At 40.8% G+C, this 20,774-nt stretch overlaps 1 protein-coding gene across 6 annotated transcripts in view; it reads right to left on the bottom strand.

Moving 5' to 3' along the window:
- Nucleotides 1-20,774, bottom strand: part of PDE5A (phosphodiesterase 5A) — a 105,698-nt gene that overhangs the window by 48,962 nt on the left and 35,962 nt on the right. For 3 of the 6 annotated variants that reach the window (XM_041398938.1, XM_041398936.1, XM_041398935.1), the window contains one exon: nt 7,649-7,751. The exons of 1 other annotated variant lie outside the window; for it this stretch is intronic. In XM_041398938.1, coding sequence (XP_041254872.1) covers nt 7,649-7,731 — 83 coding nt within the window. In that variant the 5' untranslated portion in view covers nt 7,732-7,751. Of the gene's footprint in view, nt 1-117; nt 256-1,052; nt 1,262-7,648; nt 7,752-20,774 lie in introns of those variants that run through there. 2 more of the 6 variants (XM_041398937.1, XM_041398941.1) reach the window with 2 other exon arrangements.

Raw genomic sequence — 20,774 nt, forward strand, 5'->3', positions numbered from 1 at the left:
TGTTTATCGGAAAATATTCAAAATGGAAACCTGACTCCACTTCTAAAAATAGCCGAATTTACTCCAAATCAACTTGAAGTCCCGCTGTTGAAGTGTGTGACAACAGTGAGCAAATACCTCGTCTTATCTCCAAAAGGCAGCATGTCAAGTCAAGGGGGGGAATGGCCAGACGAGCTCTTCAGGTCCTCAATATTGGGTTCTTCGCAAGAACCGGCACCGAGAAGGGGCGAGCGCGGCAGCGCGCCCGCTCCCCGGGCAGCGATCCCTCCCTGCCCGCCGCCCTGCCCGGGCTGCACCCCGCTCATCCGAGCGGCGATCCCCTCCCTGCCCGGGCCGCACCCCCGCCTCCCTCCCGGGGGAAGGCGCAGCGTCCCGGAGGCGCTCTCCCCACTGGACGGACTCCTGAGCCTCCCTCCTCGGGCGGAGCTCCGGTCTCGAATACTCTGCGCTCGGCTCATCAGCGTTTAACCCGCGGCCCTCGCCGCGCCGGGGGCCGCCCTTATGTCAAAAATGGTGATGAACTCACAGAGTGACGGAGCCCTTGAAGAGCAGCCCTTTGTTTCAAGATGACTGAGCGCTGACATAACCCGCCCTCCTCAAAGACATCAGATGCTCTTTGAGGCTTCTACCTACTTCGCAGGGCGGAGAAATGCATAGTTGCTCGCTACTAACGAGAAGTTGACCATGTCTGTTTTGAACCGAGGAGAACACAAAATAAATAACTAAAAGCCCAGGATAGGGATCTCCGGGGCTGGGACAGCTTCCCTGAGCTGCTCGTAGTGTCGGGCGGGCGCTCCCCGCCGCAGAGCGGCCGCGGACCGGGGGCTGAAGGCGAGAGCCCGCGGGGAAGCGCCGCATGTGCCCTTCGGTGGCAGCCGGACGGAGCTGCTGCGTGGTGCTTTCAGTTCTTGCTCTTTCGAGAGCGGGGGCGGCGGGGGTGGGGGGGAGTCGCTTCTTTTTATTTTCTTTGGAGGCAGCAAAGTGAAATGGAAAAGAGCGAGGTTTTCCTGTGAAATAGGAACTGCCTCTATCCGCCGCCGCTCCGGTCTTACCTCGTAGCTTTCCTAACAAAGTAAGAGCGGGTGAAGTCGCCGTGATCGTCCAGCCACGCTTCCACCGCTTCCTGCTCCGGCGCGGGGGGAGAGCAACGCTCCATGCTCCCGCCGCGGCCGCCGGCCCGGCCCGGCCCGCTTTACAGCTGCGGTGCCCTGAGCTCCCGGCCCCCGCCCACGCCCCGCTCCCAGGTGTGCGGGCAGCAGGAAGCCCGGCCCGCGGCAGCTCAGCGCATCTCCGGCCCGGCTGCCGTTCCCGCAGCGGACAGAGCCGGCTCCACCTCCACCGCGGCCCCGCCTGCTTCGAAAAAGTGTTTTTTTGACAAATCGAGTGTCGCTTTGGAGGGCTCCGCTGTCGGGTGTCACTGTGTGATCTCTGACAGACCTCAGCCTGGTTACGAGTACTAAACCCCTGGCTTTACAGTCGTTTGTGCCTACAGTGCAGCTGTTAGGTCCCTTTTAGACTAAGTACAGCCTAGCTTTGAGGATGCTGAACACACAGCTCCCACTTTCTCAAAATTAAACAGCTGGGACTGCAATTCTGATTAACACTGAGCACCACTTTCATATATTGTAGTTCCATTCTATGATGTGCACGTGTGCACTTTTATAATAATTTATACTCTGCATTCACAATGCACCTTTCACAAACTCTAATGCATATCTATGGCTTCCTGTGTTACCACACAGTGGTAGTGCAGTGTCTTTGATGGTAAGGTAATAAATAGCAGAAAGTTTCAGGGGAAGGGAATCTACAGAGTCTTGCAAATTATTCTCCTGTGTAGTCTAATGAAAGCTATTGTATGAAATACTGTCTGCAGCTCTTAACCGCCTTTCAGGTGCATATAGACTTCTGATACAGAGATATATCTCCTGTATGTAGAGAGGTGGGGTTCTGCAGCTTGAGAAGGGGCTGCTACAGGAACTTCACAGCAAAGGGATTCAGGGCCTGTCCATGAGCTCAAGGGAAAAGTTTTATCTTCTGTGTCTTTGCGTCACATCTGTGTGTACTGACTTGGACACATGTATCTTTTGGCTGTGAGAGTTTGTGTGTAATATGAGACACACAGAAAGGGAGGATTTACATTAACATTACTCTGTTGTGAAGGGAATTTCAGGGGAAATGCTGTGCATGGTGACCAGAGAGCAAATGTGAAGATAAAGCATAAGCCAGTTACATACAGCACGAGTCAAGCTGCTGTTCAAGGCAAAGACAAATCTTTCAGCAGGGAAATACAGAATTACCAAGCAAACTGCATAAACAGACAACATGGCAATAAATGAAGCAGATATTTAGTGCCAAAACCTGGAAAGAGTGGTATGTTAGAAAAAAAAAAACCAAAAACCTGTTGTGTAAATCACAGATTTCTGCATTAACCATTTCAGAAAAAGAGTTCTGAGGCTACAGTAGACATGGCAGTTAAAGCTCCTAAGCGAGGCAGAGGTTTTGGAAAATGACACTGTGTTAAAATGCTTGAGTATAATAGCAATGTAAAACATAAAATTATAGAATGCAGATTTTATAAGTAACTGAAATGCCATTCCCTGAATGGTCTCATATGGAATATTGATCATGGTACTGCTGATCCGGTCTCGAAAAGCAATTGCAGAATCATCAGAGGTGATCTAGACAGGAAACACAAGAATGACCAAACACATGGAAATATCTTTTTTTGTAAAGAGGCAGAAAGAGCTTGTTTACAAAAGGAGAAATACAAATATATAATTTAATTACTGGTATTTAAAAAGTAGAATAGTATTTTCTCTCTGTCTCATAGGAGAATAACAAGGTAATGGTCAATGCAATTATGTCAGCTGCAATAGATAGCATCTCATTTCATGTAATTAGGAGTAGCACTAATAGAAATAAGCATTTATTCTGTGGTAACATCCAGCACGCCCCAGTCAGGAGCAGAGGTTGCACCAAGGAGCACTGTAAACATGTAACATTAAATACCAGGCCAGATGAGGTGCATCCAGCATCCCTGTACTCCGTCCTTAGGCCACAAGGAACTGGGACCTGTGGCTGCAGCTGCTGCTGCTGGGGCCCATATTTAGCCTGCAGATAAGACTCAGTGAAGCCAATGCGAATGATTGTCCTCCTGGTGATCAGTGGTGAATCCAGTGGCAAAGCAACAGTTCAAAACATTGCTACCCAAGCAAAGAATAGCACAGTCTTTCCCAAAAGAAATAAAAACAGAGCAGATGGGGGGGAAAAAGGGATGCCTTCCCTGTATCCAATGAATTTCCACGAATAATAATGAACACGTTGTTTTCATTTTTAAGGTGACAGGAGGGGACGAAGGCCAAGCATAATAAAGAATGAATGGTCAAAGTGGAAAAAGTCTTCCATAATTTTGGCTTCCAAAGTGCTCTGAAAAAGCTCCGTGTATCTTAGCTCTCGCCCAGCTTTCCAGTTTGTTTCCAGAGCTCAGAGGATAGAATTGATGTGGAGTAGCTCTAAACCTGAGAAGGGCTTGTAGTAATGACACACAAATAAAAATGTCCAGTTCAAGTTTAGAAGCTGTTTGAGAGCTCAGTGTTGAAGCCAGGAAGCTTTTCCGTCAGTAGGCCATGCTGTTGCAGGACTAGTGGATGGAAAAATTATTTAGCTGAAATCTTTCATCTCAGTTTTTGCAAATATTGTCATGTAAGGAGATAAAAAAGTGGGGTAGTTTTCTGTATGCTCAAGGCACACAAATTAGAAATTCTGCTAACTCAGGATAATTAGTAAGAATAAACAAGGAAGCATGTAACCAGAGGAAAAGTATTTATGTGATAATTTATGCTCAAAGAACTCTATTTAAATTTATTTGAAAGTAATATAATTCTATTTCATTTCCCTTTAAAAGAGAAAAAATAGCATTTCAGATGTCAACATTGTTAACTTGTCTGATTTATTCACTAGATGAATTTGAGCAGCATTTAGCTTTGCTATGAAGTGGGAATTGGCTGTCTTTCTACCATCTCTTAAGTCTGGAAAACAGTTGGTCCATTTTGACTCCTAAATCAAGTTTAGGAACTGTACTATATGGCCAGTGAGGCTAGAATATGATAAGGCAGAGGAAACTATTCCACTTCTTTATTAGCCAGCACTTTCACACACATTCAGTGGAAGGATCCTAATACTAGTGAGGCAAGTTTCATTTCCCTTCCATTCCGTTGCATAAGGATAGTGAAATAGTAACCAAAATCCAATTCATTTAAAATCTAATAGTTATTTAGTGATGAAAACACTAAATTATGAGAATGTTTTATAAGTTTATTCTCTCAGTCCTTTCCAAATAATTGCTGGAAATGTTTCCCCAGAGCTGCTCAGCAATTGCATAACCTGCCCTCTCCTCTGGGATAACAGTGCATATGTCCTACAGGAAGCTATGGAAAATAGTAGCTTCCTCCTATTTTGATTTAAATGTGACTGAGCATTTGCGTCAATCAAAGTACCAGGCAAAATTATTGTTCACATCAGGAAAGCAGCAGCTTCTCAAAGCTGTTTGTAATGCATGGATATTTGTCTGGAAAACACTGTCAAACTTTATCTCCTGAAAAATATGTTAGGATTTGAATTCAACATATTAGCATTTGTTATGTAAATCTACCAGTATGCTCAAATTTTAACTTTTTCTGATTTCTATTGGAAGTTTCAGGATAAGTTGGAAAGCTGTTAGCAAATCTCTCCCTTTTTCCCAACCTTCTCTCCTTTAAGCTAAGTAGTGCCACATCTTTCAGTTCTTCCTTGATCATCATGCTTTCCAAACCTCTGATCATTTTCTCTTTGGGCATTCCCTAGATTGTCTCTCCTATTCCTGCAGTGTCTCACCAAGCTAGGATTAAGTAATCCATCTGAACACAGATCAAATCCCAATTAAATGGAAGGAATATTTTGGGAAGGAATATTTTCCTTGCGAGCTCTGTTCCTGCTAATACCATCACCCTTGCTCATGCCTGCTTGGCAACAGCCTGATATTGTTGACTTCTGTATTCTCTGTTCCCTTTATTTATATACTTGCCATGTACATGTACAGGTGCTGCCTGTATGTTTACCTCTGCCTAAATGCATTTTCTTGCTCTTGAACATTTTTAATTTCATCCTGTACTTGCACTACTTCTCCAATTTATCAGGCTGAATTCTGTGCCTGTCCTGCAATGTGTACTTGGCTTAGTGCAGGGTTGCTGAAGGACACTGGTCTGTGATAGGGTTGATCAGTGGGAAGTGATGGGGTTTGATGCAGGTAGGTAAAAATGTAGGTGAATCATGTATGCATAGGGTTTGGAGAATTTTGCTTGCGAGATGGAGGGTAAGTAGGAAATGTGTAGGGCAGATTTGTTCCAGGCCCTTGTCAATGGCATATCAAACCCTTTCTTCATTTGCAATGATACTTAACTTATTTTTAGAGAACTTCTTAGCTATTACTTAGTAATTTTCAATTAGCAGTTGCTCTTACTAGTACTTTTACTAGTAATTGTGATTTCAAATTGAAGTATTTGGTTTATACCTAGTCTTACAGATAATATTGAGTCAAATTATAAGGGACTTGTTTTCCTGGTTGTGTTTTTGGAGGTGGAGACTCAGTGGCAAACAATATAAATGAAAAATTAGTCAGATTTTTTTCAAGTACATACCACTGCAATTTGGGCATTCACTCTCCTGTTTCTGTATATGAGTACAGTTCAACAATTCTCTGTTGAACTTCTCACATGTTAACCTAATAACTGGAGTTTCTGAAGGCCCCCCTATCATCACAAATGAGTATAATTTCTCTCAGTAAAACCCGGGTTTCTGGAGCTGTTTCTTCAGGACATTCTCCCAGTAATGACCTTTTTGAAACCACAGAGAGGTGTAGTGGCACCAACTCCTGTGTCACAATTTAATCCACCTTGGGCAATAAGAATAATTTTGCCTACACTTTGCTTTGGGAATGTGTCTGCTTAGGCCTGTTAGTACTGTTCCTTTATTTTCACAGTAACTCCTTTTCAAAAATAATTTCCTATCTTTTAAATGAGATTTTCTTTGTTCCTTAGATTTCTCTCTCTATTAAAATATAGGCCAGACCTCACTAAATGTTCTTAGTTGGTCTATATTAAGAGCATGACCTTCATGTTATTTATATCTCTGTAAGTTTTTGTAATTTGCAGCTTTTTCCGTCAATAATTTTATATTTTTTGTTCAGATCATTCAGTATGATTTGGGTCCATTTAGTATGGACCAGACTGATAGTATATATTGCTGGGGCTTTTATCAAAAACCCTGTAGACTTGTGAGCCAAAGCCCTAATGAAATCTTACAGGAGTTTACTTTATCAAACTAATTCATGGTCTCATGGGAAAATAGGCAGGTTTTTTTATTCCTGACAAAACTAATTTTCTGTGTTGACTGGCGTTAATTGTACTATCATCCTTTCATTGTACACTGATTTCTTCCTGTACCAGCCTCTCCATCAGTTTCTCTGACGTTGATGTCAGGCAAAATGATCTGCAATTTCCTTATTAAATAAGGGAACAATGCTTACTTCTCCTCTGTCTTGGGGATCTTATGTGGAATTTCAAGACATGTTTTGCTTAGTTTGGTTCTTTTAATTTTGTCTTTTAGGGTTTAAGTTTAGGGTTCATACTTGTTAAACTGGTATTATTTTAGTTCTGATGTTTTGGAATCTTAGTAGTGAATATACAAATTTCTTCTTTAATAGATCACATGAGGAATATTTTAGGGGCACAGAGCTGGTGAAGTATTATGCAGTGGACATAAAAGTTGTTTTTAGGGCATTTTAGGAATGCACAGACATATCCTGGTATTGAAGGAAAATGTTAATCTCTGTGAAAGAGCAACAAAAAAAGTAAATACAGTGAATAGAGATCATTTATGTATAACATTGATATTATAACCTAAAGGTATAACTGCAAAATTTTCACTGTTCTGATCAATGTGAAAGGAAAACTTGTAAGAGATTAGTTTGTAACTAAGGCTCACTGCAGCACTGCTAAATGAATATGAAGGGTTTGTATAGAATTTTAATTATAGAAGAAGAAAATATATGAGAACAGCCAGACTGAAAAGAGATTGTTAAACAGGAGTGTGTGTCCATTTCTGACTATCCCATTTGATTTTTTTTTTGGAGGGGTATTGCATACTCAGGATCCTTCCATGTTCTCCTTCTCTTTTCATACCTATCCCTGGAGACATCTGTGGTGTTGATGTTTGTTTGGCCAAGGGAATCTGAATGAGAGTATTCACAATGTACCATTGCTGATCCCAAACCATCAGCAGTCTCATGGAGAGGTGCCTGTTCATTCCTCCTCATCTCTTTTTTTAAAGCTTTGGCTGATGTGAGCACCTGGAGCTTTCAAAACCTTTTGATACTTGGTAACTAGTTTCTCTCTGGTAAATAAAAGAAGAAAACTATTAGAGCAAAACAGTGAAATGGATTTTTAGATTCTCCCATCAAATACCATGGGGGTCAGCATCACCCTGCCTTCCTGAAGGGGTGAAGCTGTATTTCTCAGGAAATTAGTGAGTATTACAAGAGCTGCTGGGTCCAAATTTTGATAAGTACCTAGCTTTTCACATTTGGTGCCACATTTCTGAAATTGCTACTTACATTTCATCACTGGGAGGTTGCACACTGTTAGGTTTCTGAGGCAGGGGCTTTCCATGGCCATGTGTTTCTGCAGCCTTTAGCATAGTTGGTACTTCATGTGAGACTGTAAAACCAATGCAAAGGACGAATTAAATCCATTTTTGTTGGGATCCAAATGTCATTTGCATAGTTTATGAGCTTTTTTATTCATTTTTGTCCCTCTGTTAGATCAGTGAGGACAGCAATAGTTGTCACTGGTACTGTACTATAGTTAGCTATAGCAAAATAGAAAGTTTGTGGAATTTCACTTAGGTTATAGGAAAAGTTTCTATCACAGCTAAATTACATCAAATAAGCTACTTGGTTTTAGTATTACATTTAATCTTCTGAATCACCAGGAAGCTGATTTTAATCTATCTTTCTACAGCCACAAGGGTTACACACTCGCTTCTGGCAGCTTATACCAGGTCCTAGGAGAGGCAGGAGGAGTTGTGTCAACAAGGTGGCAGACTTCATTTGGCACCTCTGCTCCCAAATGGATAATGTGAGCATCTGAAAACAGTGTGTACCTCACTGGTGGCTGCCTAATGTGCTGCCCTGTGTTCATGGTGAAGGAGAACCTCGGCCATTCAGCCCCAAAAACAAATAGCTGGTTCAGCCCTGCCTGTTCACTGCTGTGGCATTCCACTTTTGGGGCATTCACTGCAGATTTTAGAGCAGGGCAGAATCAAACTGTGTGAGAAGAAAGCTGCCAGAAAGAGTGAGGAATATGGGGGCAGCAGGATGGAAATAAGCACATAATTTTGCTAAAGTGTTCCAATATGGAACAATATTAAGGAGGCTCTCGATGAGCCTAAAACTTCTTCCAGCTGCTTGTGAGCTACCAGTTGTTCCTGACATTCCTGATTTCTGGCTTCTAAGCCTGGTCTCTTTTTAGAACCTTGAAAAAAACCCCAGTTTTTATTTGAGCTTATTGAATTTATTTTATTTATTTCCAGAGTAAAATGTTTATGTGGAAACAAGTTTGTGTGGTGTTCTCATGGCTCAAATAGTAATACAAGCACCCCTGAGGAAATGAAAAGTGACACAGCATGGGCCAGCCTGCGAGAACAGCTGAGTGCTTGAAGGCTGCAGCCTGGCTCCTCAGTTCATCCTGCACTGACCACATACATATTCCCTGCTGTTTTCTTCTTTTCAGTGTGAGACTGGGTGCCAGAGGTGCAAAATGGACTGAAAAGCAGGATTTTGTGTGTGGGGGTCATAGCATCTCTCTGCCATTTTGCTTTCCTTTGTTAGTAGATGTAGAAGAGTTTCTGGTTTTTATGAGAATTTTATGCTGCCTACACACTTCCAGTATAGTGACATTACCAGGTAAAAGCATGGGCAGAGAAGTATTGCAGTACTGGACTTCAGTACATTTATACAGACTTCAGATTCATTTATACGGTGTTATCAGAATTTGCAGTTTGTGCCTTTTGATTAGAACTGCCAACATTTATTTTTTCTGTGACAGCTGAATTACAGGTTTTGTGAGGAAAACCTCACAGCTGATTAAACTTGTATTGACAGGATTGCATTCTGTATTAACAGGAAAACAGCTACTTCAGGCCCCCTAAATCCCATCTTTTCCTCTGCTTTTACTGTAAGGCCCTGAAAACCCAGAGTAAATCAGCAAGAATTTGCCACCACAGATTCTTTCAATGTAAAGGAAACTAAACATGTCATTGCCAATTGACCAGAGTAGCTCTTTTGATACATTTATGTCTTCTTTTAATCTGCTCTTTGTCTTTCAGATGTGGATTGATTTATCCTTCCAGCATTTCTGTCTTAGGCAAAATATTTTTGTTAGTTTGTAGGAGATAAATCACAGCTCTTCCCTCTAAATGCCTAATGGCTGACTCTTAATTTCTTGATCTCTGTGTGTGAATAAAAGTCTGACCTTGTTTTAAAAGTACTCAGGGAAGGTAAGGGAATATAGAGCACATAATGAAAACCATCAAAAGGAAAAAAACAACACAAACACAAATCAATCTTCTTGGTGGTTTTGAATTTTAGTGAGGTTGAAAGATGTTGATTTTCTATGGACTAATATGCATTTTAACTGATACATGGGGTTTAATGTTACAACCAGGTAAAACAAATTTTGGCATTCCTGTAATCTTGTAATTCTATTGCTTGCTTGAGGTTGAATTATTTAGAATGGAAAGTGTATAACAAAAAAAGGATATAAATATATCCCTAGAAACAAAAGGAACAGGAACTGGAATTCTATAATGTTTATAGTTACTAATAAGGAAAGGAAATAAATACAAGTTGTTCTTAAACATGCTGGTAAAATTGAAAGTGAACACTGCAAGTTCTCCCAAGTGCTTTCCAGCCATAAAAACTTGCAGAAAGTAGATTTTACCACAGATACAGCCCAGCTGAGCATGGAGCTGAAACATTCACAGTGCTATTGTTTCCATTTGCTAACAGGCCTTACTTGCTTCAGGGGTCCCTGCATGTTCCGGCTGTTTTTCATTCCAAGTAGCTCAAAGCTCTAGGACAGTTTGGTCCCTTCACATCTCAGTAGGAAAGCTTTGGATTGAAATGGACAAACAGTCTCCCTCATTCAAAAACAGAGCTTCTTTCTTTCTTTTCTTTTTTATTTTTTTTTTTAATTCCCTCAAGATTCTTGCTGTTTCTGAAGAGTTGTGCTCATGAATAGTAATACGAAATAAAATAATTTCTGAGGCTCTTACTACAAGGTAATTAAAAAAAGATGGGGATGAAATATCTGAAATATCTTTCAGTTTGTGTGTTTATCTGTCTCATTGACTATCTACCAGTTCCTGCAACTCCAGGGCACTTCAAATTCACTAGCCAGCATTGAGCACATCTAGTGGAAAGATAAATATAACAAACTACTGTGAACACCTCAAAAGAAAAAAAAAAAGGTTTCTTCTGTTGAGAAGAGACACCGTTTTCATGCCTTCATCAAGAGTCAGGGTGTCAGTGACCATCTCAGGAGGGCTGTCCCCTGAGCCTGCTGGTGCTAGAGCTTCAACTGGAGCTTTGCACAGTCCCAGGAAGGTGTTAACATGATTCACTTAAAAACCTGGCAGCCACAAAATACAAGTAGAAAAAAATGCATCTGGGTCTATTCTGATGCTCCCAGAACCAGCAGCTCTCTTGCTTCAGGCTGGCCTGTCTGCTCTCTTGCTCCTTTTCCTCTGCTAACATCAAGCTTACACACCTTAGCCACTACTTACAAGAAGAGTGTGGAGACAGCGTAACTTTGTTACCTTGCCTAATTTTGCCTTCCTGGTTTTAGTTCCTTTTGGAAGGAATTGGAGAAATGTCCCTCTGCACATCAAGCCTCCAGCTTCCAGCTTTAGAATCAAGCTCTTTTCTGGTGTGTCTGGTGTTCTCACCACATTTCACCATATTCCCTTTCATTCTTGCTCTTATCATCACCAGTGCTTGAAAATACCTTACACTCTAGTGCAAGAGCAAAATACCCTCTCCTCTTCATATCTCCCTCAGCAAACTCTTCTTCGGCAGCACTCGGACGTGAGTCAATAGCGACAGCCATCATCTGACCATGCTGCTGCTTCTGCTTTGTTGCTCCTCTTTTGATCTCGCTGTATTCTGCTCACAGCCCTGTGCTGCTTAGCAGAGGTCCTTGGGACATGGACCAGGCCTTTGTGCTTTGTACAGAGTGTTTCTGTTCTCTGGCTGAATGTCTTGCCCTTTAAAAGGCTACTCTAAGGCTGTCAAAATGTGGTTTATGTAATCAAGAATCTAATTCGGAGATAGCAACTCTCCCTTACAGGCCTAAAATTCTCTCTGTGTACTGTTCATGCCAACATAGCTTTGATCACACAAGTGTTCATGGAGCTCAAATAAAAGGAGCTGTAAATAGAGAAGAAAAGCCTTAAAAATGATGAGGTAAGCTTTCTTGATATTTACGTTCTTCCTTGTTGGCAAATGGGTAATTTGAATTCAACCTAATCTGTTTTTATTTCAAAAATGAAAAAAATATGACCAGTACTTCTCAGCAGAGCAGATTAGTGAGCTCCAGTGGGCTAAGCACAACACAATGAAATGAGGCAATTTAAAGAAAACCATTAAAGGGTAAAAACATTTGAGTAATCAACAACAATGCTCCCTTCAGAACAGGTCATTACAACAAAACTGGTTGTGCTGCCAGTCCTGTTGATTTTCACTGACTACAAAGCAGAATAGAGACTTTCTCCATAAATCCCTGGGTGCTAATGCAGGAAGGTGGCTGTGTAATCTGAGCTGTCTGACCCTGGCAAAGGAACAGACTGTAAGTTCACTGCCTATAGAAATGATTAAAAAATTCTCCAGTGCTGGGAGGAGAGCTTGCTTTTTTATTAATGTTTATCAGATTAAAGAAGTTAAATAACTGAAGCAATATGAGCAGTGCATAAAAGCAGGGGAGTGAAAGGAAAAAAACTGGTTTGGGAGTGTGCCATGACCTCTGTCATATAGCCTCTCATTGATCTGTCTTCCAATTCATCCTGTCAAACAGCTAGTATGGCCTGGGGTCCACAGGCAGAGGAGCACCATTCATTCACCCTGCTGTCCTGAGCACAGATGCTTTCCCTGGTGCCTGGTAGTTCCTAGCCAGCTTCCAGAGCTTTGGCAGAATCGTTCCCAGATGTCTGACACACCATGATGACACAGAAATTCATACAAAAGGGATATGAAGTGAATGCATAGTTAATACTGTTGTCTTTATCTCTGTAAAGAGTATCTCCATGAATCTGGTAGGAAATAAATATGTGCACATTGCATTAAAATTCCTTCTTGGAAGGTATATATCCCAGAAGTTAAGGAAAGAAGCTTTTTTTATTTGCATGTGAGAGTTTTAATGAGCTTTGAAAGGAATTGATCTGTCAGTGCTGGGGCTGAGATCATTACCCACAGAGCACAGTGCACAGCTTGCTCTTCAAAGAGCTTTTTTATGTGCTGTTCCAGGCAGCTGCACAGCCCAGCAGAAAGGGGATGCTGGAGTGGCATCCTTCTCTTCTCAACACCACTCTTTTGCTGTGGTTGGCTAAACCTCCCCAATAAAAGCTGTCACCCTCAGGCCAGTCCCACAGCACACTGCCATGTCCCTGCTCCTCCTCAGCATTGCTGTCAGGCTGGTAGGAAAGCTCAGGATTAATGCCAGCTCATGAGAGCACAGAATTTAGACCGAAGATGTTTCTCAAAGTCTCTACAAGAGTCAGTACAAACTGAAGTGGCCATAAGTATCCATTTATAGGAAAAGTAAAAAGCAAAGTAGTGACAGAAAATGAGTATTTTAACAGGGGGATCTAATTTTTCTCCTTTTACCACATGTTATGCAAAGGACGACGGTGAGCTCTGTATTTGCTGGCAGTGGAGGGAAGTCTGGGGAATCTATTCATTTTCCTCCTCATTTAAACAAACACTCTCAGAACCATGACCAAGAAAGGAAGTAAAAGTACTTAGCAAACTTATATTAAGTGTTCTAACTCAATGTTTGTATTTTGCTCCTGAAAAATATACTGACTGTATTGATAGCACAGTAGTGTCCAGCTCCTGCAATCTGATGTGGGAGAGGGCTCAGGGAATATTTTTAACCTTGTATGGAAACCTAGTTTTATTTTCAAAATACCTGCAGCTCAGAACACTCTGAGCTATTCTGAAGCAAAAATTGTGTCCTACAAAAAAAGTTCATACAACTCCCACAGGGTAATTCTGTCTGGAAGAAAAAGCTACTGGTGCCCAGAGACAGGAATCCCTCTGAGGAAATCTGTCTCTTCCCCTAACTTTCTAGTCCTTTGGGAATATGATTGTAAAACAGAGGTCTTGTGAACACCCAAGAATATTCCTGTAGAAAGATGTTTTCTTTCCACGAGATAGTTATCTCAGATAATATCAACCTGCTACATAATGCCACTGCTAGCCATGATTTTATAAATTTTCATTTGATGGATAAAGCTGTGACTTTGCTTACTAATCTGGAAGATTTTGCATATAAGCAACAATATTTATGAAATTATACTCCATTCCCATAAGTCTGGATTTTTGGCTGTTGAGCCAGAAGTTCTCATTTTGGGGATTGTAAAGCAGATTTTAAATGTGATTGAAAAGATAATTTGGTCTTGAGAAGCCAAAATATTTAAATTTTGTTAACTTTTTATTCCCATCTCATCACTTTGAATATTTCATGCTACAATTACCTTGTGCCTAAGTAAAATTTTATTAGTTAAGGATGAGCTGCACCTCACAAATGCAATCTCCAAAGAAAAAGAAAAATCGATGAAGAACTGATGGGGGTTTTTCAAGGATACATCTGAAAGGTTTGGATAAAAGATATTTATTTCTTTCCATAATTTATCACTCTCTTTATCAAAATAATGTCCCTTCTGCCACAGAAGGTATAGTCATAAACTGCATTGGATGGTAGGTGTTGTGTTTTTAATCAACAGTGTTGTCACTGTGTGGTTTGGTTTTCCTCAGGAAAATCCCACATCTTTTGCAGAGTTGAAGAAAAATGTTTTGGACTTAGTAGCTGCCTTGAAATAAATTAATCATAGTGACGAAAAAGAGGCAGAATTGTGAAAGGCATGTGTTTTATGGCAAGGAGTGGTCCATTATTTCATCTTTCTGAGATCAGGACAGAATCTGATGTGCAGATTCGTGCCCATCAGTGACCTCTCTAAGCGCAGAATGCAGCAGAAACATCACAGGCTCAGGAGCAGAAATGGCTGCAGCGGTGCCTGGATACTTTGCTGTCCCTTTCACCATCATATTCTCTTAATGACTGCAAAAGTAATTAAATCTGAGAAGCAGATTTGTGGGTCAAATTCTCCTGTCTACCCTGTACGGTATGTTTAGAGTGACTAATTTCACTAGGGTCTATCTGTATTTATGGAAATGTACTATGAAGGAGAAGCTTGTTGATGATGACATTTTGCCCTCATTGGGAGATTTGCACCTGAAGTGGAATTTCCATCAAAACTATGAGGAAGCACCAAATCTGAATGATGTGAATGTGTTATTTCACTTTGGCAATTTTGCTTTAAAAGCTGTTACTGTTTTTCTTGAACCACCAGATTCAGCTTTTTCTAAAATAACATATTTACTGCTTCTGTAACACAATAGTTTACAGAAATGTCCTTGTGTCTGTCTCCGGTGCTGTCTTGGGAATCCTTAGAGGTGTCCATCAGTCTGAATATCTCTGAGTGAGTAATAGAGTGTATGAGCTCTAAGAGCAGCCCTGAGAACTTTGCTGCCACACAGGAAGTACAGTGATGTCAGTGAGAGCTCGGTATAGATATGCGTTATCGATGTGATCTAATGAAGAAGATAGATACCCTCTGGAATGAAGAATATTTGTTCTGATGCTTCAAGAACCTTATTCTCCATAACTCTGTGAGCTTAAATCTGATTTGCATTGGTGAGATTGCTGAGAAATAATAGGTACAAAAAGGGAAAAACAACAAAGGGTCTTGACAAGTATTTCTTGGCAATTCCCACTTCCCGTGAGAAGCAAACACACAAATGCTTTTTTCAGAGTGACGCAGATGTCACCGCACGTCCATTGCTTGGGAAGGCGCAGATGGACTCATGTTTGGAGAAAAAAACAACAGGCAGGGAGTTTGGAGAGGAAAAACTGGTTTTGATATTTTGTAGCTGCCACCTTCTGATAGAGACGTGTGTAGGCAGAGGGTCAGCAGGACGGCCCCAAGCAAGTGCTTCTCCCTCCATGCCCACAGCTGCCAGGGCTGCTCTCAGTCAGAGGGTGCTCTGCCAGGCACTTTTGGGAGGAGGGAGAGGGCAAGGGGCACGGGCAGGCTGTGGTGGGGCCTGGCCATCAGCTCTGTCCTGACACTCGTGCTGCCAGGATAGCAGGAGGAATGCGGGGTGATTGGCTTAGCGTGGGCCAGAACTCCAGTTTCACCCAGCCTGCTCCTGTTCAAAGACTTGCTCTTTCAATTGGCTTCTTCATGGGAAAGGACAGTTTCCATCTTACCAATTAGTTAACATGGCTGCTGTGCACAGACCAGACATAAAACAACTGTGGAAAGAGAGGAGAAAAGCTGGAGCTGTGAACCAGAGAAAGACGCTGAGTTTTGTAGTGGCCCAAGGTCTCAGTTACATGAGCAGGGCTTCCAGCAGTGCAGTTCCTTCCTGGATACCAGTAGGGATTTAGTTCCTTCTGATGTCCTGCCATTTTTGTCTAATTGGCTAATTTTGCTGACTTGATAGACAAAGAGTCAGAATTCCTCACCTCCATTTCTACCCTGTGACAAATTAGAATTATTTTTGTTATAACTAGTTATTTATTTATTACTGAAAAAGATGTTGTTAATTCATAATAAAAATTCAGAATCCCATATGGATGAAGTAAATGAATCACAGATGTACTGAACATGGATTTGAAACACCAGCCTGTCAGTGTCATCCAGTGGAATTTGGCCAGAAGTTGCACTATAAATATGTGGGATCTACTTTGTCATAGGTGATATTTTGCTTGCTTTCCATGCTAGAACACTGATGTCTGATTTTGAATCATTATTTTTCCATTTATTCTCATTTGATATATGCAAATATGTCAGTGCCTGGAAGTGGAGAAAGTTGGCAATTTATCTTTTCTAAGAGATCATCTAGGAATCAGCAAACTATCAAAGAGTTTATTCCCATTGCTGAAGTAAGAAGGATTACAGTGCTGGCTTTGACATTCCAGCAAGGACAGTTAAAAGTGTATCATCCACCTAAGGCTTTTCTGGAAAGAATTCTGCTTGCTTTTGTAATATAGGTGTAAAAGAATATAAGGGACATTAGAGAAAGAGGGAAAGGGGTTTAGTCTGTATCAGTTGCAAACAGCAGGAGAAAAGAGACTGTTATTTCATTACCAGTGAGTAGATATCTACTGCATGTGATCTCTGAAAGACTCCTTAAATCTTTTGAAAAGTCTGGAAAAACTCTTATCTATATAATCTCTATCTGTATCTTTATCTCAAAAGTTTTTGAACGCTGCCCTAAAGTACTCAGTTATTAGGGAAGTTCAAATTCCTTTTACCCACTGGAAGAATGAAATTGTCACTTTGGAACTTATCTTCTATGAAAAGGAAAAAACAAAACATCCTATAATTCTTTCCAGGAACTTAAGCAAAAAAAGTTTTCAGAGAAAATTTTCTATTTAGGGGAAAACACTGAAAAGCCCCACGTGGCACAGCCTCAGCACACATTACATATAGAACATACCCTGGTGGCTGTGCAGCAGTGGAGAGTGCTCGTGGGCACTCACAGGCCCTGAAGGGTTCAATACTAATGAAATGGTTAATGATGGCAAATTATCCAGGGGAATAGCCTGTATTCCATGCAGCCTTGTAAGGGATGTTTTCCTGACTTGTTTCACATCCCATATTGCAAGACTTGTTTTTGTCAGCCAGTCCTTAGTGAGGTTGCTGAGCTGGGTCCTGCTCAGGCTCCAGCAAACTGCAGCAATGAGGTTAATGCCCCCCAGTGCAGATTCATTAAAGTTTCTCATCCGGACTTGCCTTTTCTTCAGCAGAGTTTACTGATCCCTATAATTTGATGACAAAGGTATTAATGAAATTTGTGTTAAAGAGCATTAATTTAGAGAAAAAAAAGCCCAAAACCAACAAATACTTTTAGTAATGTTTAAAGTAACCTGGATTATTTTGAAGTACCTGTTCTAAGGGTTTAACTACCTTTGATTTATGTAAAAAAATATTAGAGGATGGTAATCTACAAGTGTGATCATGACAGAAACCTTTTTATCCAGTTGATTTTCATCCAAAAGAAGACCAGTGGCTTTTCCCCATATCTTTTTTTTCAAGGCCGTATGGTACTGTTTGTTTGGGAATTACGGCCTTCTTGAAACCAAAGATAGCCAGGAAAGAAGAACAATTTAATTTAGATTATAATTTGCAATTTAATTTGAGGCTGAGAAGACATTCTGAGAAGCATGGTAGTAATCCAGCGGAGGGAGAGTGAGATAAATAAGCTTGCACTAATGTCAGCACTAATAAGGATCCTGTCAGCTGAGTTAGAGTGGTCAGGAACAGCTCAATTATGCCTGTGCTGTACCACAGCTCGTGGTGCAGATAAAACCAGAGAAACCTCACAGTGTCTGGCTCTGAAATTTGGCAGCAAAATACTGGAGGCTATTCCAGATGTGCTCATTGGGAATTTGAACAAATTCTTACTTTCCTTCGACTTGAGACGAGATGCAAAGCTTTCTTTCAGTCTCCAGACTTAGAAGATGTGTTTTAACATTGTGTTTTAAACAATGACACACAAGTACACGAGTCTCACTTCAGAGGCTGCTGCAATTTCTGTGATAATTTAGGTGTTAACATGTTTTGTTGTGCTTTTGCTGGATTGGACCTCAATAGAGCTGTAACATTTCATCTCTCAGAGCTTATTCCTCCTCCTGCCCCCAGTCTGTTAGAAGCTAATAACCTAAACCTCTAAGATAACCTAATGTTACAGATATTGCACAGTTCCTAAATACAGTGGGAGCAGTTATTCAGGTTCTCAGGTACTGTTGTGAGAAACAAATAATATTAAATATTACCTTGGGATGTCACTTTTCATTTTTGTGGTGAGAACAGAGATGTGAGTGTGGAACTCCGATGAATACTTTGGGGCTTTAGAAATGCTGTTTTCTTTAAAGTTCATCTGTGAGCTTAAAGGCATTTCAAATAAAATGCTTTATTCTTTCAGGGTGTTTTTGCATGGATGTAATTGGTCAAATATGTACAAAACCTGACTACAGGCCTTGTCCCTGTACATATTTAGGGAAACAGAGACTCTTTCTATAAATTATAATAAATGTACAAATTGTATGACAAACATTGTAAAATTTTGTCTGAAAAGTTCAGCCAAGCACTAGATACAAATTGAATTTGATTTCCAAGATTCCAGACAAACATATTTTTGTTTCTCTAGATTTATGAGCTGTTCTAGTTCTCCACTAATTTCCTCTTAGTTCTTGGAGCTGTGTTTATATTTGGCCTACTTGAGCATCCTTTTCTATGCCAGTCCCTAAGTGTGATTTTCCAGTCAAGTACTCTTCTGGGGACACTCAGCACATCAGTCCCTCGAGGGCTAAATTTGGAAAGCACAGCATCAATTGTTATCATTAACTGCCTTTAGAGTACATTGGAGTAGTGGGAGAAGTGATAGATTTCTCAAAGCTTCCTAAAGAAGCATTTCCTACTTCAGACCAGGACACATGCTCTGCTATCTGTTTAATCAAGTAACAGAAGGAACAGTCATAGTCAAAAGCCAGAAGAGGAACAATTATCTAGTCAGATAATTTGAACATCTTTAAAATTTGACTCCACAATGCAGTAGACTATAATTTCATTTTCCTCCAGACATTAAAATTATTATTAATAATAATGTCACTATAAATTATGAACAGTACAAAGTGTTCAAACCAACTCAGTTATAATAATAATAAGCCACTATAAATTATGAACAGTACAAAGTGTTCAAACCAACTCAGTTGTAAATTTCTTTTGGCAAAATTCCAGAGGTCTTCCAGGGAAGATTTTTTGCCTGATACTGTGTCACCATTGCATTTCTTTTCTTTTAGTGCCAGCAAAGAGAAGCAGAAGGCTGGACCAGCCATTCTTCTGGGCAGGAGATAAAGAGATCAAGAAAGACTCCTGATATTATCTTGAAAAAGGATGTAGGCTACTGGCTAAGGTTGGGAGTAATGGGAGGTGAGTTATTTCATAATTAGTTTGGATAGTTTCCATGAGCTGGTTAGAGAAAAATGATAGAATTCTGAAACTATAGCAGAGAAAGCACAAACAGCAAATCACTCTAATGAAAGCTTTTGTGAGCAAAGCCTTTCATTATAGCTATTCCAAATGTGCAAAAGGGCAAAGTAACAAGTCTAAATACATTTTGCTTTTTCTTAAGCAGTGCCCAGTGTGCCTTGAGCTCCATTTGTTCAAGTAAGTAGGAATATGGTGACACAAAAGCAGATGGTGTTTGCTGCTATTGGATGACAGATGTTCCCTTATCCCTGAGATTATGCAGTTAAGTGTAATGCATTTATAGCTGGGTTATGCAAAATACTGAGCACCCTCAGCTCACATTAATGGCTGGGGCAGCTGGAGGGGCCTGGTGCCTCCCAGGAAGTGCACAGCTCTTGGGAGTCAGGGACCTTTGCAGCTGAACTCTTCACCTCAGCTCTTGATTTGGAGATGTCCTGATCATCAGTGTTCAGCACCTTTGGGATCAGCTTGCAGTCACTCTCATTAGGCTTGAAGTCAAAGACCTTCCCTCTTGGCAGGAAATGGATCAAATGTTGAGGAACTCGGTTGATGCAATTGTGTGAATGTAGCAATCCCACTAACAATAACCGTGTTGAAACACACGTTTGTATGTTGCACTGAGGTAGAAAGGAGATAAGATAATCTCTGTGCTCAGTAGAAAATGCTCACTAAAAGCTAAACAGTTCCAGTTGCTGGGCAGCCTCCCCTTTAGCTTTACACTGCTGCAGTGTAGCAGCATTGGGTGAGCCCTCCAGTCAGCCCTGATCCTCACTGCCCCTTGAACATGGCCCTCCCAGGATTATCAAATAGGGCTCCTTCTCCTTCCACTGAGGTTTCTTTGAATGGCCAGAAGCATTTTTATATTTATTAATATGGACCCTGAGATGAGGCTGGCAAATGTATGAAAGTCAGTCATACTGACTTTCATATATTAAAGAGCTGCCAAAGGAGTGCAAAAGGGGATATCCCACTAATGAGAATTCTATTAAAATTCATTAGGATTAATTTCTCCACAGTCATTATTTACCAGTTAAAATCAATGAGAAACCAAGCTCTTTCTTATATCAGGGCTGATTGTGTAGATGCAAAGTACAATCACCTATCCGTAACTTCTGGATGTTACTGCATACTCTAGATGGATATAGTTACAAAGCAATAATTTGGGACAACATGCCACATGAGTTAATTAATCCTTGCCTTAAAAGTTCCTGGATTCCTGCTGAACCTTAGCTTTGAACTTCTCTGAATAGAAACAGGAGGTAAGGACTTCAAAGCTGATACATTTCCTGGGTAACAGAGTGCATGACCAAATTTCTGTTACCACATATTAAAATAAATTTTCA

The sequence above is a fragment of the Onychostruthus taczanowskii genome, unplaced genomic scaffold, assembly GCF_017590055.1.
Source record: "Onychostruthus taczanowskii isolate IOZ18803 unplaced genomic scaffold, ASM1759005v1 scaffold150, whole genome shotgun sequence".
In the NCBI taxonomy this organism is placed as follows: Eukaryota; Metazoa; Chordata; class Aves; order Passeriformes; family Passeridae; genus Onychostruthus; species Onychostruthus taczanowskii.